The sequence below is a fragment of the Bufo gargarizans genome, chromosome 1, assembly GCF_014858855.1.
Source record: "Bufo gargarizans isolate SCDJY-AF-19 chromosome 1, ASM1485885v1, whole genome shotgun sequence".
In the NCBI taxonomy this organism is placed as follows: domain Eukaryota; kingdom Metazoa; phylum Chordata; class Amphibia; order Anura; family Bufonidae; genus Bufo; species Bufo gargarizans.
Window position 1 is genome coordinate 507,935,810 of NC_058080.1, and position 23,224 is coordinate 507,959,033.

At 47.4% G+C, this 23,224-nt stretch overlaps 1 protein-coding gene across 2 annotated transcripts in view; it reads left to right on the plus strand.

Annotated features, from left to right (window-relative positions):
- Window positions 1-22,836, plus strand: part of SF3A1 (splicing factor 3a subunit 1) — a 43,098-nt gene extending 20,262 nt beyond the window's left edge. For both annotated transcript variants that reach the window (XM_044275267.1, XM_044275265.1), the window contains exons 5-16: window positions 3,043-3,117; window positions 15,929-16,079; window positions 16,423-16,616; window positions 18,034-18,151; window positions 18,256-18,441; window positions 19,430-19,551; window positions 19,646-19,936; window positions 20,494-20,704; window positions 20,819-20,973; window positions 21,080-21,181; window positions 21,693-21,764; window positions 21,965-22,836. In XM_044275267.1, the coding sequence (XP_044131202.1) occupies window positions 3,043-3,117; window positions 15,929-16,079; window positions 16,423-16,616; window positions 18,034-18,151; window positions 18,256-18,441; window positions 19,430-19,551; window positions 19,646-19,936; window positions 20,494-20,704; window positions 20,819-20,973; window positions 21,080-21,181; window positions 21,693-21,764; window positions 21,965-22,066 (1,779 nt within the window). In that variant the 3' untranslated portion in view covers window positions 22,067-22,836. The remainder of the gene's footprint in view (window positions 1-3,042; window positions 3,118-15,928; window positions 16,080-16,422; window positions 16,617-18,033; window positions 18,152-18,255; window positions 18,442-19,429; window positions 19,552-19,645; window positions 19,937-20,493; window positions 20,705-20,818; window positions 20,974-21,079; window positions 21,182-21,692; window positions 21,765-21,964) is intronic.
- The last annotated feature ends 388 nt before the right edge of the window (window positions 22,837-23,224 follow it).

Consider the following 23,224-nt stretch of genomic DNA (forward strand, 5'->3'; position numbering starts at 1 on the left):
TTCCATAGATAGATTTTTTATTTATTTTTTGCAGACCCTATAGGGTCCGCAAAAAAAAAAGTTACTCCGTTTGCATCCCGTTTCCGTTCAGCAAAAAAATAGAACATGTCCTATTATTGTCCACATTACGGACAAGGATAGGACTGTTCTATTAGGGGCCAGCTGTTCCATTCCGCAAAATACGGAATGCACACGGATAAAATACATATGGTCGTGTGCATGAGGCCAAAAGGGGTTGTCGTCATTTTTTAAACCAGCTCCTGGTTCTGAATACTTTTGTAATTACATGGAATAAAAAAAAAATTGTATAGCCAGTGAGCTATTCAATAGACTGTAGCCCAGATTTATCATTAGCTCAAGTCAAATTAATGTAGTAAAAAAATTGCAAATTTTTGCGCAATCGCTAAAACTGCGCAAACATTTGACTTTTATTGGCTCTGCACTTTGCTCGCCAATTTTCTGAAAGTGGGCGTGTTTTCTTATGTAAATGAATCTATAGACAGATTTACTATTGCGATAATTTAAAGTCGCAAAAAATTTAGCATTTTCACTCCAGTGAGGACCATGCTTATCCTATGCGACTTTTTAATAGAACATGCGACTTTTTCGTAAAGACGTGACTTTTGTAAAGCCGCTTACTGAAGGATAAACTGCTACCGTCAAACCACATTTATCGCTGTATTAAAGGCCCATTAATAAATCTGACTTAGCCAAAAGTGACTTTGGACATATGTAAAAGTGGAGTAAGATGTAAGTGTAATAATAAATCTGTCCCTGTATCTTTATAGTGCAACCTGCTGTAATTTTCGTCTCACTGAGCTAGTCGAACATGCTCCGTTTAAATCTTCAACTGCCCGCAGCCTTATGTTCTGTTAGAAGTTAAAGAGGACCTTTCATTACAATAAAAAAATCTATACTAAGTATACAGACATGGAGAGCGACACTCAGGGATCTCCCTGCACTTACTATTATCCCTGGGCGCCGCTCCGGTATCTTCATATGTTCGGCTCAACTGGGTGGAGCCTGCCGGCGTCTCCTTCTCCCAGGCTGTAGCGCTGGCCAATCGCAGCACTCAGCTCATAGCCTGAGAGTTGTTTTTTTTTTTTTTTTTTTTTTTTTTCTCGGTCTATGAGCTGAGCGCTGCGATTGGCCAGCACTCCAGCCTGGGAGAAGGAGACGCCGGCAGGCTCCACCCAGTTGAGCCGAACATATGAAGGTACCGGAGCCTATACCGGGAGAACGGAGCGGCGCCCAGGGATAATAGTAAGTGCAGGGAGATCCCTGGCCGCCGCTCTATATGTCCGTATACTTAGTTTAGATTTTTTTTATTGTAGTGAAAGGTCCTCTTTAAAGGGACACTGACAGGCCCAATAACCATAATTAGCTGTACATATCCATGCACAGGTCTTCTAATGTGCATTAAAAACATATAAGTATCCCCCCTGTCCACATTATGAATACAGTAAACTCATGTTTTATAACCTGATAGAATCGTCTTCTTTCTGCCCAAGGGGCGGGGTTTCAGCTCCACTTGCGCCCAGCCAGCATCAGCCCAACCGCCGTTCTGAAGCGCCGCCCAGCTCATCAATATTCACTTCGCTGGGCGGCTTCTGCTGTCCCCGACCTTCCGAGATCCGGCGCATGCCCAATAGAAAGCTATGGGTGCCGGGCGCATGCGCAGAAGCTGAAAGAGTCCGATGCCCATAGCTTTCTATTGGGCATGCGCCGGATCTCGGAAGGTCGGGGACAGCGCTTCAGAACGGCGGTTGGGCTGATGCTGGCTGGGCGAAAGTGGAGCTGAAACCCCGCCCCTTGGGCAGAAAGAAAAGCGATTACTTCAGGTTATAAAACATGAATTTACTGTATTCATAATGTGGACAGGGGTTATACTTATGTTTTTAATGCACATTAGAAGACCTGTGCATGCATATGTACAGCTAATTATGGTTATTGGGCCTGTCAGTGTCCCTTTAAAGGGACACTGACAGGCCCAATTAGCATATTTAGGTATATATATGTCAGTACAGGTCTTATAAAGTCTATTAAAATCATCTAAGTAGCCCCCCTGTCCACCTTATAAATACCGAAATATAAAGTTTTATAACCTGCTTGTCCGGTCACCAATCTGCCCAAGTGGCGGCGTTTCATCTCAAAATGCGCCCAGCCAGCCGCTCCCAACTGCCGTTCTGAAGCCCCGCCCAGCTCATCAATATTCACTTCGCTGGGCGGCGGCTACAACTCTCCTGACTCAAGTGCCCGGCGCATACGCATAAAGCAGAGGCTGCAGCGCTCTGTACGCAGGCGCGATGTGACCCCGGCCGGGTGCATGCGCTGAAGATTGGACGGAGGACGTGCCCAGAGGATTGAATGGGCCATGCGCAGGATCTTGAGTCGGGAGAGTTGTAGCCGCCGCCCAGCGAAGTGAATATTGATGAGCTGGGCGGGGCTTCAGAACGGCAGTTGAGAGAGGCTGGCTGGGCGCATTTTGAGATGAAACGCCGCCCCTTGGGCAGATTGGTGACCGGACAAGCAGGTTATAAAACTTTATATTTCGGTATTTATAAGGTGGACAGGGGGGCTACTTAGATGATTTTAATAGACTTTAGAAGACCTGTATGTGTATATATATATATATATATATATATATATATATATATATATATATATATATATATACTACACTAATTGGGCCTGTCAGTGTCCCTTTAAGGACTCATTTTTTTGCATTCCAATCATGGCATATTAATGCAGATTTCTGATACATTCACATTATGGTAGTCCAGAATATTTGAATGATGCAGTACTTATTGTTTTACTGTTGAACTTGACATTTGTTAAATGTATGAGGCTGCCAAGTATTATTGCCAGTGTATGAATATTTTCCGACGGTATGCTTCGCGAGGCAGCTGGTAAAGCTGCTGCGAGTCGGTTATCTGCACCGCTCTGGCTTTATTTCAAAGTTATTAATAAAGATGACTGTGCGAGCTCTGCAGCCCTGACAACGGACAGCACTTTGTAAGTGATCCTATTTATCTGTTCCAGATCCTGATTCCTCCAAAGGGATTACACATCAAGCTGAAGAAAGAGGCTGAGAACCCCACCGAGGTGTTAGATCAGGTAATTGTAAAACCTGTTGATTTTATGGATCTTATTGTGTTTGCTGCTGTAATCTTCTTGCGGAAAAAATGAAATAATGTAACTTACCGTATTTATCGGCGTATAACACGCACAGGCGTATAACACGCACCTTCATTTTAAGAGGGAAATTTCAGGAAAAAAATTTAAATTTCAAATAAAGAACTATAATAAGGGTAGCTCAGAACTTTTTTTTATTAATATTATTACCACTTATAAAGGTAAATAATGTAAAAGGATGACACTTATAGGGCTCTGTGGATGACACAGATCCCCATAAGTGTCATCTACAGATCCCCCATCAGATGGATCAGTGTGGAGAGAGGAGGCGGGGACACTCATGGCGGGGCCCGGTGCAGTGACTCTACTCTAATACACCGGGCCCCGCAACTGTTAAACATTCAATCTGATCTCTATAATTGTAGACGCTCTGTACAGTGTACGGTACTTACTGTAGTACCGGAGGTATTACATTAAGACGGCGCAGACCGGCATCTCCCTCGGTCATGCGCCGCCTGTCTCAGCTCCCTCCTCATGCGCCGCCTGTCTCAGCTCCCTCCTCATGCGACGCCTGCCCCAGCTCCCTCCTCATGCGCCGCCTGCCTGCTTATCTCACTTTATGAATGAACAGGCAGGCGGCGCATGACAGAGTGAGCTGGGGCAGGCGCCGCATGACAGAGTGAGCTGGGGCAGGCGCCGCATGACAGAGGGAGCTGGGACAGGCGGTGCATGAGGAGGGAGCTGCGGCAGGCGCTGCGCCGTCTTAATGTTATACCTCCGGTATGTAAAAACATGGCTTCTTAACATTATATCGGCGTATAACACGCATACATCATTTGCCCCCTATTTTCAGGGGGAAAAAGTGCGTGTTATACGCCGATAAATACGGTACTTTCTTTCCTGCTTTTTATGCCTAATGAGCATCTTAACTGTTTAACCATTTCAAGACCAGGCAATTTTCCTTCCCCCCCCCCCTGCCTTCCTGGGGCCATAACTTTTTTTTTTTTTTATCTTTCTGTTCACATAGCCGTATAAGGGCTTGTTCTTTGAAGGACAAGTTGTACTTTCTAATGGCACCATTTAATTTTGCATAGTAGGAAGCGGGATTAAACTTCCGTATGGGGTGGTATTGGGGTTTAGTTTTTACAGCTTTCACTATGAAGTGAGTTAACTGTTCCCTTTTTTTTCTCCGTCAATACAATTAAAGCGATAACCCCTTTTTTTTTCTCCTCTTTTTTTTTTTTTCTTGTGTTTTAATATTGAAGAGAAAAACCCTTTTGGAGAAAACTTTTTTCTTTGTATCGCCATATTCTGACCCAAATAACATTTTTATATTTATGCCTACGGACCTGAGTGAGGGCTTTTTTTTTTTTTTTTTAATCACTTTTTATTAAAATTTTTGGGAGGTGAAGAGACAGAAAATGGCGACTTTGCCATTTTGATGTTTTGTTTTTCCATTTCAGAATTCACTATATGGGATAAATACAATTTATATTTTAATAGTACCAGCGTTTTGGGACATGGCAATGGCTATGATTTATTTAATTATTACATTTATTTTCCCCTTAGGGAGCTTGAATATGAGATCTTCAGATGGCTTCTCTCTTACACTGCAGTGAATTACTGTTGCAGTGTATGGGAGATTCACAATTTTTCCTATGTAGCACTGCTACTTGCAGGCCTCCATGGGAACTACAGCTTCAATAGCCTGCATTCCTTCACAGAGACCCCATGCTATTACAGAGAACCCACGGCTTCCCCCATCTCTGTGTGGGGAAGCCATTCGGGCCCCGGGAGTGCAGTGCTCCTGGGGAAAGCCCCTCGGATGCTGTGGTCATAATTGAATGTCTGTCTGCGATCTGCGTTAACAGTAGAGACCCAGCAGCCAAACCCTGGACTCCGCCGTACATGTACATCGACAGCCCTGGAGTATATAGTAATGCAGCTCATGATGAAACAGGAATTTTCTCGCTCGTATCATTGGGGGACACAGGACCGTGGGTATAGCTGTTTGCTGACACTAGGAGGCGACACTAGACTGAAAAGTGATAACTTCTACCCTGCCGGCTATACCCCCTCCAGCCTGGATAGAGCATATCCGTTTTTAAGCTTAGTGTCGTAGGAGGCTGACCTCCCTGCTTTTTGATCTTTTCATTTTGTTATTTTTTTGCAGATTTCCTGGATGGGGCACTGGAACGCTTTCTCCGGTCGGCCAAGCGCTGCATCTCCTCGGCAGATCCATCCCGGGCGCCCACTAATGCCGTTCTGGGTCACTTTGTTTCCCAGAGGGAGAGCAGGCAGAACGGATACCCCAGTCGGCCAGACGCCGCAAAATCTAGGCCCCGGCTTTATTCGGGCTTACTGTTTTGTTTACATCTTCGGGCTGCACAGTTTTGTTTTTTTTTTGTTTTTTGTTTTTCCTTTCGGCACACGGGGTAGGCCACCACGGCCAGTGGAAGGCAGCCACATTCCGGACACCAATTTAGGTACCGCTGTGTTCCGACCAGTGGTGAGTCCCAGTCGCCCTGCGTAAAAACTCAGCCCCCGGCTTTGCAGCTTTCTAGGCCGCAACTTGCACCCTCAGGTATGGGGAGGCTGGTCCATCTTTCTGGCGCGAATCTCCCCGGGAGCCTGCTGGCTACACCCCGGTCCTTGGGCAGTTTAACCCTCCTTGCACAGCCACCTCTTTAAGGCTACTTTCACACTAGCGTTCGGGGCTCCGCTTGTGAGTTCCGTTTGAAGGCTCTCACAAGCGGCACCGAGCGGATCCGTACTGCCCTAATGCATTCTGAGTGGATGCGGATCCGCTCAGAATGCATCAGTATGGCTCCGCTCAGCATGCATCAGTATGGCTCCGCTCAGCCTGGCCGTGCGGAGCCAAACGGATCCGTCCAGACTTACAATGTAAGTCAATGGGCACGGATCCATTTGAAGTTGACACAATATGGTGCAATTTCAAACGGATCCGTCCCCCATTGACTTTCAATGCAAAGTCTGGACGGATCTGTCTGAATAACTTTTACACTTCGATTTTTTTTTTATTTATTTATATTTATATATATATATATATATATATATATATATATATATATATATAATGCAGACGGATCCGCTCTGAACGGATATCGTTGTTTGCATTATAGGAGCGGATCAGTCTGTGCAGACACCAGACGGATCCGCTCCGAACGCAAGTGTGAAAGTAGCCTAAGGCCGTCACCAGTTTACCCTAGATTTCTATCTGCAGGCACAATGTGCCTTAATATTGCAGTATTCAGCCCTTCCTGCCTCTTCTCCATGTGAGGCTAGGTCCTCACAAAAAAAAAAAAATACGCCATACAGATCCTGCACTCCTCAGCCCACATCACCGCAGGATCACCCTGGGTGGTGTACCAACTGGGCCTGTGCCCTATCCCTGACAGTGAAGGATTTCTCACAATTCCCAATCCGCCCTCTGAGGTAGTTTGGTTGATAATGTTCCAACTGCGCAAATCCAGTGGAGTACATCTGAAGGATTCCCAATCCGCCCTCTGAGGCAGTTTGGTTAATGCTCCAACTGCGCAAAGCCAGTGAAGGACAACTGAAATTTTCCAATCCACCCTCCAGGGTCGTTTGGTTAATAGAGCACCGTCTGCACAATCTGGTAAGCGGACCTTTAGTTCCATTCCACCTCCGGGGTAGTTGGGTTGTTATATCAACACCGGCACAGCCTGCAACAGCCATGGGCTAGAGGCTGACATGAATCCAGTTCAGTCTTCCAAGATTACGTCCGTGCTAGCCGGCGGTGTATGCATTACCCCCTTCCTTAGGCGTTATGTGCACTTCTACTGGATACAGTACTTACCTTATGTATTGCCTCCTTTCTTAGGTGGACTGACCGCACTGGTCTCAATGCCAGCCATAGGCGTCCCCCGTTCCGTAAATGGCGGAATTGCAGTTCCACTGGGCACAGTACTGTCAGTATGCATTAGCCTCTTGTATAGGTGGCATTCTCAGTGCCGTTGCAGTGTTTACGTATGCATTACCCCCATTACTGGGGTGGAATAATTCCACTTCCCACCGGGTACAGAACTCGTCATATGCAAGTTCCTGCTAAGTGCGTTACCCCCTTCGATAGGTGATGTGTTTGCACTACCTCGGGTTACAGTACTTACTGAATATGTTTTCCCTATCATAGGTAGAGTGATTGCACTGCCACTGAGTGCAGTGCTTACAGTAGGCATTACCCCTCTCCATAGGGTGGTTAATAACACTTCCGTAGATTGCGGTTCTGACTATCGCGCTACCCCCTTCCCTAACCGGGAGATTGCACTACCATTGTTTGCTATTCCATCACTCATTTGCCATCACATATTTCCTGTGGCATTACCCTCTACAAATGATCCGTTAACGGGGGAATCGCTAAGCATCTTTGCATGCTATAATTCAACTACGCCACAACACTTGGCTTCCTTCACAGGTGGTCTGTGGCAACAGTCGGTTCCCGCTGGTGCCTGGTACTTTCCATCTAGTGGCATATGGATGCTGCCACTGGATACTATGGCTACTCCCATATTGTATCCCTCTTTTTTTTTTTTTCTTCCGGCACTGGTTGGGGACACAATGTCGACCTTTGTGCTCTCAAGGGGGTCACCCAGCAACACTTGTGTTCTAGAGACCCCCCCCATCCCCATGAGCCTCCACCGTTCAGGTCAGTCACATTACACAGAATACTGTGATCACGTTCCAGCAAGCAGAATATTCCACTGACTCTGGATGCTTCGTCCACCACTTTTCCTTATCTAGATGAGGGTGTTATGCTGGCACTCTGCAGTGACTACTACAACAGGTTCTCCTTCGCAGGGAAGTCTTCACGCTAGGGCTAGATGATCAGCACCTACCTTCGAGTGCGCTCTACTGAGTAGCTCAGTCCCTGCGGCACTCGTCAACCACTAGATTGCCGTTATATGCGGGTTCTACTAGTGATGCCGTGACGCCATCAGTGCTACCTCTCTTCAGATATCAGTAATGTCTACGTCACCTCAAGCCAATGGTGGTCATTCTTTCACTGCCCATTCCGAGGGTGGACTAAGAGTCTTCCCACGACGGGTAGAACGGTTGTCTGTCACGACCGCTGGTAGGGGTTTCGTCCCTGGAACGGAACACACTTATCCTTCCCTGTCTCTCCTCGAGCTGGATAACTGATCACCTTCTCCTTCTGTCTAGCTGACAGTAGCCATGGGTTGTACGATTCTGGAATCCCATCTCTATTTCTCGCCCAGTTTCCTTGGGGGACACAGAAGACCTTGGGGTATAGCTCATCTCCATAGGAGGCGTGACACTAAGTGAAAACTGTTAAGCCCCTCCTCCACAGCTATACCCTCAGCCTGGAGAGAGAGGCTGCCAGTTTTTTGCTTAGTGTCCAAGGAGGCAAGACACTCCCTGCTACTGCAGGGCTGTTTTCTCCTTTGTTGTTTTTTAAAAATTTTTGATTTTTACTTTTTTATTTTCTTTTGTTCCAGAATACGGGACAACAGAGACGCACTAGACCTCTCTGTTTCTCCCGGGGTTGAGCTGCGCCAGTGCCGGTATCCGCACTGCTGCCTCCCCCACAGAAGGCAAGGTGGACCAGGGCAGCCCAGCTCCCCTGCATCCCGCCAGCGTAAGGGTCGCCCGCACGCCAAGTCCCTCTTCCAGCGTCCTGCCACTACGGTGCCAGTAGCTGAAGGGGCGACCCTGCTGGAACGGACCGAGGGTGAAGACGGCTGTGGTGAGAGAGTGGCTTCTCCAGCCCTACGACCCCCTCCCCCCCACCCCGGTCTCCTGCTTGACTGACCCCCATACTGGTCTGGCCACCCTAGTTTGTTTTATTAGTTCCCTCTCCTCCCCTCCACTATAGGTGCATCCACTGAGGGGTTATGCTGGCGTCCCTATCATGCCGCCCAGGGAGCTGCCTCTCTCCTTGCAGGGTCCCCCATCCCCCCCCTATCGCCTTACCGGTGCGCAGGCATCCCTCCTTGAGACGGCTCAGGGCCTGGGCCCTCTCCTGACTGCTGCGGCGTAGGGCCCTTGTTTCCGGTCCGCGGGGTGGGCTCCCGCGGCCGGCATGACTGCGGTGTTCAGCGGACCCCGGCCGACCGCAGGTGCTCGGAGAGGCTGTCTTCCGGTCGGTCGGGCGCCGCAGAAAGGTTCTATCCCGGGCTCCTTCTTCCGGGCCCCCTGATTCTCCGGCCCGCGGGGTGGGCTCCCGCGGCCGGTATTGTGCATGCGCCGCTTCGCTCCCTCCAGATCCCGGCCGGTACCTCCGGGCACCGCAAACTTTAGGCCCCGGCTTCGCGGCCTACTAGGCCGCAATATTCCGGCCTCGATTGGAGGGGGCGGGCATTCGCAGGCGCGAATTCTTCCCGCCGGAGGTCCCCCCGCCCCCAGGGGATCGCTGCACCGCCCTCAGGTCCGATCTGTATTAACCTCTTGGACGCTGACGGCTGCCATCTGGAGGAGACCCTGGGATGGCTAGCCTCTCAGTGAGGCTGTGCTCTTATATGGTGGCCCCTTCCTGCCTAAAAGAGGCTGTGTTTTACAATAATAAATAGAAAAAAAAAATAATTAAAATAAAATAAAAAATATAATAATATTAATAATGAAGTGTGAATATATATCATATATATGAAATATCTGTATTTTATGTTGGCTGCGCAGGATACTGCAGCCTGACCTTAGAGCGCTGGCCGTATGCCTGCCCCTATTCTATAGGTGGCATGTTGCGCTCCGTGGCACTGGCCAGGTATACATGTTTCCCTTTCTAGGCGGACCCTTGCCCTCTCCTGGGGTACGGCGCTGGCCAGGTGCAGGCCGCCTTTTTCTATAGGCAGAATTAGTCGCCCTCTCCAGTCGCGGTGCTGGCCATGTGCATGACCCCCCATTATAGGCGGCATACTGCACTCTCTCTGGCTGCGGGCTGGCCTTGTGCATGACCCCCTTTCTGTAGGTGGAATACTGCCCTTTTACCGCATACGATGCTGACCATGTGCACGACCCCCTTCCATAGGCGGAACGCTGCACTCTCGCTGGATTTGCTACGGCCATATGCGTGACCCCCTTCCATAGGCGGAACGCTGCACTCTCGCTGGATTCGCTACGGCCATATGCATGACCTCCTTCCATAGGCGGAACGCTGCACTCTCGCTGGATTCGCTACGGCCATATGCATGACCTCCTTCCATAGGCGGAACGCTGCACTCTCGCTGGGTTCGCTACGGCCATATGCATGACCTCCTTCCATAGGCGGAACGCTGCACTCTCGCTGGGTTCGCTACGGCCTTATGCATGACCTCCTTCCATAGGCGGAATGCTGCACTCTCGCTGGGTTCGCTACGGCCTTATGCATGACCTCCTTCCATAGGTGGAATGTTGCACTCTCTCTGGCTTCGCTGCTGGTCATACGCATGACCTCCGTCCAAAGGAGGACTGCTGCGCTCTCTCTCTCTGGATTCGCTGCCGGCCATATGCATGACCTCCGTCCATAGGCAGAACGCTGCACTCTCGCTGGATTCGCTGCCGGCCATATGCATGAACCGGCCATGGGCATGACCTCCTTCCATAGGCGGAATGCTGCACTTTCCGGATTCGTTGCCGGCCATACGCATGACCTCCGTCCATAGGCGGAATGCTGCACTCTCTCTGGATTTGCTGCCGGCCATGTGCATGAACTCCTTCCATAGGTGGATTGCTGCACTATCATTGGATTCGCTGCCGGCCATGTGCACGACCCCTTCCTTGGGTGGTGTGCTGCACTCACTGGAATCGCTGCCAGCAATGAGCATGTATCCTTTCCTCAGGCGGCATACGCACAACACCGCTGACTGTGGTTGTTTTCTCGCCAGTGCGTTGCTGGCCATGTGCATGTCCCGCATCCTTGGCGGGGTGCTTGCATTTTTGCTGGATGCGGTGACGGCCGTGTGCATTACCCCGCCCCTTTCTGGGTGGAATACTGCTCTTTCGCCGGATGTGTTGCGGGCCATACACGGCCCTCCTCATCCATGGGCGAAAAATTTGCACCCTCACGTGACCCATGGCTGTCCGTGATATGCTGTGCGGGATTCTTGCATGTTCTCCTTCATTGTGGAGTAGTTGCACTCTCACAGTATTCGGTGTTAGGTGGGTTATTGCGCACTCGCTTAATGGTTGGATAACCCCGTGCATGTCCCCCTTTCACTGGGCGGACCTCCCTCCTGCGTTCCCGCTGGGTACTGTGCGGCCATGTGATTGGTCACCTTCTGGGCAGACTATGGTATGTTCTACTTCTCTGAAGTTGTTACTGGCCTTGGGCATCCCCCCTTTGGGACGGGCCTTTGCATTCTTACCAGCTGCAGTGTTGCCAGATACGTTTCCCCCTTTTCTGGGGGGCCTGCCTGCATTTCCATCGCATGCCATACTGATGTCTTGTGCATAACTCCCTTTCAGGTTGCACTTTGCACTTCCGTTGATACTGTTGGACTCTGTGGCTGATCCCCTTCACTGGGTGTCTATTTTTTTGCGGTGAGCGGTATTTCTGGTGCACTCTGTCCGTTGTTTGGGCCGTGTATGCCTTCTCCTCCCATAGGTGGGTTGGCCTTCTCACTGCTTGCGGGGCTGCTCGTACGTATGCCTCACTTCCTCCTGCGACATTCCCTCTTTTTCTCTTGGGATGTGGTGCTTGTCACGGGCCTTGCGCTCTTCTCTAAAGAGATCATTCTGTCCACCTGTGTAACCCTTGGGTGCTGTCATACAAGCATTAAAAGAATGCCATTGTATTCAAAGGTGTATTCCTTAGATATAGTAGATGGGCTCTACTGCTCTCTACTTCGCCGAGCTGGGTGGTGCTCGTTTCTCTGGTTTGGCCTGTATATTGTGGTCCCGTTGGTCGGCATCCACCATGTCCGTTGGCCTTTCCACCTGGGGAGTGTTCGTGGTTCTTTGATAGGTGCCCTTTCGTTCTCCCGTGCACTCGCTTCCCGGCGCAAGTGGTCACTGGGTCGAGAGTGCCGTTTGCAGTGCCACTCGTTTTCGGCGTTGGCTCTGGCGGGGCTGCTGTTCCCTCGCCTGCTACTGTTTCCTCCTCTTCGGGTGTCGTGCAGTATGAGTCTTTTCTTTTGGCGCCCCCTCCGCGCTTCAGGCTGGTCCGCTACCGGGTTCGGGCCGCTTTTCTCGGGATGGTCACCCAGCTTCTCTTGGGTGCTCGCTTACCCAGGTCCGTAGGACCTCCACCTTGGGTTCTTCAGGGTACTCGCCTTCTGCGTGGCAGTGAACCGGGCGTCTCAGTGAGCGGGGTTCTGCCTTTGAGCTGTCCTATGGCTTCCCTGTTGCCCACTCCTCCTTTCGGTTGGAGGGTGTTATGCCGGCCTCTGTCTCGACTGCCTTTTCTCGCCGGCTCTGCTTGGCTCCCGCTCGGTTCGGCTCGGCTCCCTCCGGTGTGGCTTTTGCCCCGGCCGCGCTTCAGTGGCGGTTCCTTCACTGCCCTCCCATCTGGGGAGAGCTTGGTTGTTCATGTGGATGGTTCTGATGTTCCTCTTGGCCTCGTACTGTCTCCCTTGTTCACTCTGGCTGTAACTTGGGAGGAACCCCCATTCGGTCGAGATTGTCATTAGATCTCCCACACCGGGACTGTAGGACGTCTTCCTGTGGTGGCTACATCGACATGGACTTTAGCCTGTCTTGTCCTGGCGGTTACTGGGCGGACCCTTCGGTTCCTTTCCGTCTGTCCTTCTGCTCCCCCACTCCGGGTGGTTACAGGACAACGTTGCTCGGGGGCCGACGGGACCAGTTTTTGCCGACCGTACTGCCCGTGTTTCGGGTCTGCGCCTGTTCGCATTGGGTTTTCACCCGCTTGCCCAGGCGACTCTTGCGTGCTCGCTAGTGTTCGCTCCTAATGGTTCTGTCTTTCTCCAGTCCGACCTAGATCTGGGACTGGGACTCTGTTGCTTGAAGTGTCAAGTGTCGGCGCTGTCCTTCCCCTTTCAGCGTTCCCCGGCCCTCTGGGCCTGTCAGGACCCTCTTCCATGGAGCGGCTTTGGGGTTCCCTTGTACTGCCCCTGGGTACCGCCCTGGGCATTGCATGCTGGGCTCTTGGCACTCCAGTCTTTCCCTTGGAGCCGTTACAGAAGCTCTCTCTACTCCTTCTGTCCTGTACGGTTATGTTTCCGTAGCCGTCGTGTCTCTGGCGGGTGCCTGGGTGGCGGCCCTTCTTGTTCCGGGCCTTCTCTTTCCTCAGGACAGGGCTGTTCTCCATCCCGTCTCTTCCTTCCTTCTGAAGGTGGTGTTTGTCTTTCATTTTGACGAGGCTTTCGTCCTCCCCTTTCCACCCCCGGGAACGGACTCTTCTTCAGATTTGGGAGTTGTTTGGGCCTTGCGGTTTTTACTTGGAGATCTCCGGCTCTTGTCGACGTTGGGTCACTTGGTTTTCTAGGAGGTCCGCGCAACGGGTTGGTGGCCTCCGGGGTGGCTTTCCTCCGCTTTCTCACTGTGGTTATTGCTGTGGTTACCGCACCAAGGGCAGGGTTCTGCTTTTGGTGTCTCCGTTCATTTCACCAGAGTTGTCGGTGCCTCCTGGGCCGGAGGCATTTGGCTTCGGCCATGCGTCTGTGCGAGGCGGTCACTGGTCTGCCTTACAGCGTTCTACAGGGTGCCTACTCTGGCTTCGGCAGGTGCTGCCTTGGGCCGCCTGGTCTGCGGGCGGCGGTTTCTTGATGCCTTCGGGTGCTTCGCCTTGGTGCTGTGGTCCCTCCCCCTTTTGGACTGCTTTTGAACGTCCCAAGGTCTTCTGTGTCCCCCAAGGAAACTGGGCGAGAAAACGAGATTTTTGTATAACTTACCAGTAAAATCTCTTTCTCGCTCTTTCCTTGGGGGACACAGCACCCACCCATTCTTTGTTTTTCTCTACACGGTTTCCGAGTTGTTTTACCCGTTGGGTAGTTGGCTTGTTGGTTCCACTTTTGGACTTTGCCTTTTTTCACTACTTGGACACGCAACTGGCAGCCTCTCTCTCCAGGCTGAGGGTATAGCTGTGGAGGAGGGGCTTAACAGTTTTCACTTAGTGTCACGCCTCCTATGGAGATGAGCTATACCCCAAGGTCTTCTGTGTCCCCCAAGGAAAGAGCGAGAAAGAGATTTTACTGGTAAGTTATACAAAAATCTCGTTTTTTTCCATGGGCCCAGGGTTCCTCGGGTACGGTGGAGGTGTTGGACGTCGTAATCGCACTCCACTGGGCAAGAGTATTTTTCTCATCTTTGTTCCACTCATCTGACCAGGGTTGCCACGTTGTCAATATATGGTCACTGACGAGGCTTCCCATCACTGGTGATGCTCACATCTGCTTTACTTTACTTTTCTCTCGAGGTATTGATTCTTTGGCCTGCAGTGGGGCATGCCTGGCTCAGGCGTTTTTTTTTCCTCGGTGGTTTCTCAGGCAGCTTCTCTCACTAGAAATCTCACCACAAGCCTCTACGGCTATAAAGGCATTGGTCTACCAATATTCCGCTCCCTAGGGGCGTTCTCTTGGCCAGAGGAGGATCCCTGCAGACCTGTTTTTTTTTTTTTAGTTCTACTTCCACAGTTGCGGCCAGGAGCCAGCTGTTTGGCGTTTTTTTTTCGGAGTTGATACGCCTTCTTGTACGTACTTTTTTTCTTTTATCACGAACATAAGGCAGTGCTCCGCCCAGTATCCTCTTTCTTTGCAGAATGTTGTCGCCCTTCCACGTTATCACAGACATGGATTTCTCTTCTTTCTCTCCCGCATTATTCAGACCGAGCTCTCCATCAGCCATGTGATTTGGCCTCTCAGGTTTGCTTGTCCATGACTAGCCCTTACCGCCGTACGGACTTTTTTTTACCAGTTTTTTCCTGGGGTCCTTGTCAAAGCTGAAAGCCTCCAAAGGATGTTTTCCAGATATATCTGTTCAACAGTTGATTGGGAATTTCGCTACCGGGGTGAGACACCGCCCAGCTTAGTCTTTGCCCACCCGACCAGCGGTCGGCGCTTCCCGGGTCCATCTCAGTCATGCAGTAGCTTTCCAGTGTGGAAGGCAGTATCTTGGTCTTCCGGGCACACGGTCAGTATCCTCCAGGCAGCAAAGTCTTGCAGGCGGCAGTGAGTTACGCATCCTCGAGGGCGTTTTTTTCTCCATGTGCGTGTGATTTGTTTCCCTCCCCATGGACTGCTTTAGGACGTCCCACGGTCCTGTGTCCCCCAATGATACCAGCGAGAAAACAAGATTTTTGTGAAACTCGCCTGTAAAATCTTTCTCGCTTAGTTCATTGGGGGACACAGCTCCTACCCATTAATTTCTGTTTGCCGTAAATGTTGGTGGTTGTGGAGCCAGTATGGCCCTCAGTTCTGGTTCGATCCGACTGGCATTGGTCAGTTATTGGTGGTTTACTGTATGTTTTTATTTTATTTTTATTTTTTTTCCTCTCCTACTCCTATTGCTTGGGCACAAACTGATATGCTCTCTCCAGGCTGGAGGGGGTATAGCCGGCAGGGGAGGAGTTATCACTTTTCAGCCTAGTGTCGCCTCCTAGTGGCAGCAAGCAGCTATACTCACGGTCCTGTGTCCCCCAATTAACTAAGCGAGAAAGATTTTACGTGAGTTTCACGAAAATCAGGTTTTTGCTTAAAGTAACTGTTTTCAGCAGGGATCTGCTGTTGTACAAAAATACTTCTGCATCAACAGTATGCTTTAACATATAAATTGTCTTGTTAAATGCTTCCTATAAAGCTCTCGTATGCTTTTTTTTTTTTTTAATTCTCATTTTGCCTTTCTGTTTTTTTTTTTTTTTTAGGTTCGTTACCGTGTAGAGTGGGCAAAGTTTCAAGAGCGGGAAAGGAAGAAAGAGGAGGAGGAAAAAGAAAGGGAGCGAGTGGCGTATGCTCAAATAGATTGGCATGATTTTGTTGTGGTAGAGATTGTTGACTTCCAACCCAATGAGCAAGGTAACAGGAAAACTAAATATTACCTTCAAACTTGGGGATTTGCTGAATGAGTACCTCCGTTTCTTACACACTTGACATGGCTGCACAACCTCCTGCACTTCAGCTGTTTGGAAACTACAAGTCCCAGAATCTCCTTTTTACTTTTATAGGAGTTAAAAGAACAGCAGGTTCAGTGTGAATGCTGGGAGTTGTGGTTTCACAGCAGCTGGAGGGCTGTGGGTTGCGGATTCCTTGCCTAAATTGTAGTTCCTGAAGTTTGTCATGTTTCCTTTAAATTTTCATTATTAATAGTGGTAATGTGAATTGAGAATCTTGTTAATAACTTAACATTGTGTTTTTAAAGGTAACTTTCCTCCTCCAACAACGCCTGAAGAATTGGGTGCTCGTATTTTAATCCAAGAACGATACGAAAAGTTTGGAGAAAGTGAGGAAGTGGAGATGGAGGTTGAATCTGATGATGAGGAAGACGCTAAGAATGGCAAAAATGAAGAATCTTCTCAAATGGATCAGGATACTCAAGTGCAAGACATGGATGAAGTAAGATTTTATTTTGATTGTCAACTTTTGTTTTATGGACATTTCCTTTATTTGACCAAAGTTCAATGAGGATCCAAGTGAAACACAAGTGGCAGAAAGATATGTGCTCTTAGGCCTCTTTCACACGGGCGAGTTTTCCGCGCGTGTGCAATGCGAGAAGTGAACGCATTGCACCCGCACTGAATCCGGACCTATTCATTTCTATGGGGTTGTGCACATGAGCGGTGATTTACACGCATCACTTGTGCGTTGCGTGAAAATCGTAGCATGCTCCTCTTTGTGCGCTTTTGACGCAACGCAGGCCACATAGAAGTTAAGAGGCTGCGTGAAAATCGCAAGCAAGTGCGGATGCGGTGCGCTTTTCACGCATGGTTGCTAGGAGACCATCAGGATGGCGACCCGATCATTATAATTTTCCCTTATAACATGGTTAGAAGAGAAAATAATAGCATAGTACAAAACTCACCTTAAGTGTTAAAACGCTTGTTTGTCGTGCATTTAATATTCTCATAGACTTCCATGTAACTGGGGATGGTGTTTTTGCAAATAAAAATTGGAACCATACGTTGCCTGTAACAAAAACGGTTTACAGAATACTGTATGTTTTCTTTGGGAAATTACTGTTTTTTAGTAGTATTTGTTACCAATCTCTAAAAGGATAATGTGAAATCCTGCTGATTTGTCTTAAAATAGTATTCTTTGACAGAAAACATTAGTATTCACATGCAGCATTTTAATGCTTTTTTTTTTCATGGCGTCTCGAATATATATTTTTTCTTTAACGTAGTACAAGAAAGCTGCCAGATGTTGCTTTAAAATCTATAATTGTACTTTAAAGGGTTTGTGCAGTGGTGTAATGTTGATGACCTATCCACAAGATAAGTCATCAGTATCAATCAGCTGGGCTCTGACTCCCAGTACACCCACAGATATTTAAAGGGATCGCTGCGCTTTACCTGTGCGCCATCTTCTTTGTTGCGGCAGTGCAGGTAAATTCAACTGCTTGTCCCATTCACTACATTGCACCGCTGCTGCAAAACTGACAACGTGTAGGTAAACATTGAAGAGAGAGCAGCACTTGCATGAACTGCTGAATGGCAGGGGTGCCAGGAGTCATACCCCCTCCGATCTGATATTGATGACCTATCCTGAGGATAGGTCATCAGTATTATGCCATTGCACAACCCCTTTAAGTCCACATAATATTGAAATGTCTTTTAAAATGTAGCATGCTCTGTACGTAGCCTTTTTGGCAATGAAAAAATTAAAGCAACTAATTCTGCTTGTCAAAAAAAAAAAGCCTTTAAAAATGCTCAAAACTTATGCTGTTTTACAGCTTAAAGCTCTAAGCAATTTGTGTGAATGAGCCCTTGCTTTCAATGGTTTTACTCTAACTGGTGTATGGTCTTTCTCTCAGGGCTCAGATGATGAGGATTATGCTCAAAAGGCTCCTCTTCCTCCAGAGTCGCCAATGCCTCCACCTTTACCGCCAACTCCAGATCAAGTAATTGTTCGTAAAGACTATGATCCCAAAGGTTGGTACATTTTGTTTTCGTTGTCTTACAGATGACCACTTCTTTGCAAATCTTGTACTTAATTTATGTTCCACGTTTTTATTTATTTTTTCCTATACTTACAGCCTCTAAGCCACAGCCGCCTGCACCTGCATCAGATGAGTATCTAGTATCGCCTATCACTGGTGAGAAGATTCCTGCCAGCAAAATGCAGGAGCACATGCGCATTGGACTTTTGGATCCACGTTGGCTGGAGCAGAGAGATCGCTCTATTCGTGAAAAACAAGGAGATGATGAAGTATATGCTCCAGGTGAGAGGAGTTTTACCTTTGCTATTTACATATTGTCCTCTGCTCCTAAAAATATTAGTTCTTCAAAAGGCACTGAACTTTCAACACAATTAGCCTAAATCACAAGTACAAGCAAATATAAGAAGTTTTATAAGATATCTTATTGGAGAAAATGCCTCTCTCCATGTATGAGCCACTTCTTATCTCCCCGAGTTGATAATTCACCCTTGGTTCTCAGCTGTTTGATGGATCAGGTTACATGCTGCCAATAGAAATCCATGGAGAGAGAGTTAGGTGGAGGAAGAGTGCTCTGCTGGAGTTAGGAGGCAGACACAGACTGCTCACTCCGGTGCTGGATTCACAGCTACACTGCTTATTACTGCTTTTTGTTGCTGCTTCTCTGCTATAGTGAAAAGGAAGCAGGATTTCTTGTGCTGTGTTTGAGTCGCCATAGCAGCTAGTCTCCGCTCACTAGCTAAAGGAAAACTGACAAAGGGGGAAATTGCTGATAAATGCAGAATACAAGTGAAATAATGGCCACAAATAGTGTAATTCCTCATGTACGTAACTGGTTATCCTGAAACGACAGTTGTGAGTCTTTAAAAACGTGTTTGGTATAAATGGTGCCAAATAAAGTACACCTCTGTTAATTAATTATTATAAAATTAATGCTTAAAAATGGTTCCGTGAAGTAGCTGAAGTGTTGCCATGTGAACAACAGGTGAATTTACTGCTGCTTCCCTCTTCTGTTTTTTTAATTAAAAATTAGATGAGATGACATTCTTCAAGTAATCCAATAGAACAATACCTCTATACCTTTCCAAGTTTTTGGAGCTGATATAACTACCTAGGACTGACTTAGTTTATGTGCTATTACGATGCAAGTGCTGGTCTAAATTGCAAACAGCATTACCCCCATTACTTTATTATTAAATATAAGATTTTTGATGTGGTTATAGGAAATGTTCTGTTTTATTATCCTCACTATTTTTGTTCCTTTTTTTTTTAGGATTGGATATTGAAAGCAGCTTGAAGCAGCTGGCTGAACGCCGTACCGATATTTTCGGTGTTGAAGAAACGGCTATTGGTAAAAAGATTGGAGAGGAAGAGATCCAGAAACCAGAGGAGAAGGTATACGTTTTGTTTTTCTCCCTTTTAGGCTGGGTAGAATTATAACTGTGTACTGCTGACCACTTCACTATTATTAATATTTTTGTTCTAATAGGTCACGTGGGATGGGCATTCTGGCAGCATGGCACGTACGCAACAAGCGGCACAGGCAAATATAACTCTCCAGGAGCAAATTGAAGCTATCCATAAGGCTAAGGGGTTGGTACCAGATGAAGATGGCAAGGACAAAATTGGTCCTAGCAAGCCTAATGAAATCAACCAACCACCACCACCTTCTGCACCTACCATTCCTAGTTCTGCACCACAAATGAATTCTGCTCCAAGGCCACCTCCACCAGTGTCACTTCACCAACAGATCAACCCTCCTGTGTCTCGACCACCAACCGTAAGTACTACATTTAAGGTCCAAGGCTCCCTTGCAGTGCACTGCATCACGCAGGGCAAGGTCTGTTTGTTGTGAGCCGGTGACATACTGGGCTTCACATCATTATGCTAGGCGGAGACTAGTGGGTGGCAATGTGTAATGCAGCGGACGCCGGACCACGATGACTGGGAATACATGGGAATGTTTGGAGAGGGAGCAGAACATCTAAAAAAGGGCAACTCGCATAGGAAAGCACAAACAAGACCGTTTGTGGAGGGAAGACAGCAGCATCCTGGACTCAGTCCTCCAGGCATGTATTACTGGGTGACATGTCTACGTCAGAAAATTCTAAAGCTTAGAGCAGGTTGAAATTCATTAATTTTAATTAAGATTGCAGACAACCTTGGTGCAACTTTTTATTTCCCCTGAAAAAACATATGGCAAAATGATTTTTCCCACATTGAATGCTCTAAACAACTGTAACTAATATATAAAAATATAACATAAAATTGTATTGCAAGGCTTAAACTGTTTAACGAAAATGTGGTTACAGAAATAACCAGGTCCTGTCTTTTTAGATGCCGCCACCTATGCGTACTACTATGGTGTCTGCTGTTCCTGTAATGCAAAGGCCCCCGATGGGATCTGTGGTTCGTCTTCCTCATGGTTCTGTATTGGCTGCTCCTATGCCACCAATTTTGCACGCACCTAGGATTAATGTGGTGCAAATGCCGCCAAACCCACCTCCAGTGATGGCACAGAGAGCACCACACATGATTGTTCCAGCTGGTGAGTATGGAATGTTAGTTTGTGATGTACCTCATTCAGTTGTTTTTACACAAGTGCAAACTCTGCTAGTGTCCTGGATTAAACAGCTTGTAATTAAAGTTCTCTAAATTTCAGCATTTGTTCCTGCCCCACCTGTGGCCCCTGTACCTACACCAGCGCCACTGCCCCCATCTCATCCTCCACCACCAATGGAAGATGAACCATCTGCCAAGAAAATGAAGAATGAAGATTCATTAATTCCAGAAGATGAGTTCTTGCGTAGGAACAAAGTATGTAAAGATATTTTAACATCGTTTTCTCAAACCTTGACTATAAAACTAACCTCAGTATTGGACACTGTTCACTTATGTTTTTTTTTTTTTTTTTCTGTTACAGGGTCCTGTCACAGTCAAAGTACAAGTTCCCAACATGCAAGATAAGACTGAATGGAAGCTGAGCGGTCAAGTGCAGGCGTTTACTCTGCCTCTCACTGATCAGGTAAAATTATAATACAGATTGTAGCATGTGGTATAAATACTAATTTTCATAAAATCTGTGGTTAAAGGGGTTGTCTGAATGTTTCAAACTGATTACCTATCCTCAGGATAAGTCAACAGTATCTGATTGGTGGGGGTCTGCCTTCAGGCACCACCCCCTTCAGCTGTTTAAAGAGAACGGAGTAGCCAGAGCCCCTCTTCCCAGGCTAGTGATATCGCGTTCGTTGGTCACATCGCCTAGGCGCAGCTCAGTGCCATTCAAGTGAATGGGACTGAGCTGCAACACAAAGCACTGCTGCTATCCAATGGACACCAGGGTGCTTGGTATGCAGCTGGTGGTCAGCTGAGCTACGCAGCCTCTTCAAACAGCTGATCGACGGAGGTGCCGAGTGTAGGAGCCCCCATTAATCAGATACTGATGACCTATTCTAAAAATAGGTCATCCGTATTAAACCCTCGGGAAAACCCCTTCAAGAAGACGCCCATCAATAACTTATGTTTTTCTGTTATAGGTCTCTGTAATAAAGGTTAAAATTCATGAAGCAACTGGCATGCCAGCTGGGAAACAGAAACTTCAGTATGATGTAAGTACAAGTTTCCAGTAGATTTAAACTGACATTTACAAAGCAATTCCATAATTGCTGCCCTTTATAAATTACAATACATGTCCTATTTCTCGTAAATGAATGTACCTTATTTATTTGTATCTCCACGGTAGTTGCCAATTGATAGAGATGCTTAGATAAGTTGTGTCTGACTAAATGTTGCCTTTGCTATTCTACAGGGTATCTTTATTAAGGACTCAAACTCCCTGGCTTACTACAACATGCAGAATGGAGCGACAATCCACCTGGCTTTGAAAGAGAGAGGAGGCCGAAAGAAATGAGATTTAATAACGGCAAAGTTTGGGCTCTATTTTGACTATTGTCTGTTCTCTGAGATTCAAATACATAAGTTGCGCTAATTTACAGTTTCTTCATGTCTGTATCACAAACATTTAGTTTTAATGTTAGATATGAGAGAACCTCATCATTGCCATAAATGAGCATGCCATCATGCTGACTGCACTGTAACATATGGATGATGTGGAAAAAACTGATTTGTATTAAAGTCTCTGAGAATGAAAAGGTTTTGTCGTTTTATCTTGAAAATTCTAAATACCACAAAAAATTGGATTTGAGATATATGTTGGTTTTGTTGCCATTAACACCCAGTGAAAGTAATTCTGCTGGTTTCTACATGGGGTATATATGTGGTTTACTTCTAGGTGATCATGTGCTCTGACTGTAACTGTGATATTAAGGCCCAAAGTGCACTGCGCTCTGCTCACCAGAAACCAGCAGCTTTTGATGTAACATTCTGTCTGAGTGGAGAATAAAATATAATTAAAATGGAAAGCAAATATATTCAGCATTCTATGTGGATTTGAATTGTGGAAGGTTGTAAATTCTGTGAATGTGGACTTTTTCGTTAACAAAATGTTTTGGGGAATGTGGCTTATCTGCTGCATCTTCTTTTTATCACAGCTCAGGGGCCATGACCTTTCTGGTGCTGCTCTCTCCCTGTAACTGTCCTCCTGATTAGGTGGATGTTCACATTATCATGCAGATTTAAGCACTGTAGAGGCATTATAATAAAGTATATTTCACAACTGGAGTATTTTTGTGACCGTAAATCACAAAGGTAACTTTTCATGCTGACATTAAAATATTTAATGGTAGCACAACCCCTTTATGGGAGCATCTTACTCTATTATGCTGTTTTCTGTCAGAGCAGCATAAAGGTGTCACGGGCACACCAAATTAAGTAGTCTATCACTTATGTGTTTAAGTGCAAACCATTTTGATAACTTACTAAGGCCCCATTCACACGGGCGAGTATTCCGCGCGGATGCGTGAGTTAAACGCATTGCACCCGCACTGAATCCCGACCCATTTGTTTCTATGGGGCTGTTCACATGAGCGGTGATTTTCACGCATCACTTGTGCGTTGCGTGAAAATCGCAGCATGCTCCTCTTTGTGCGTTTTTCACGTAACGCAGGCC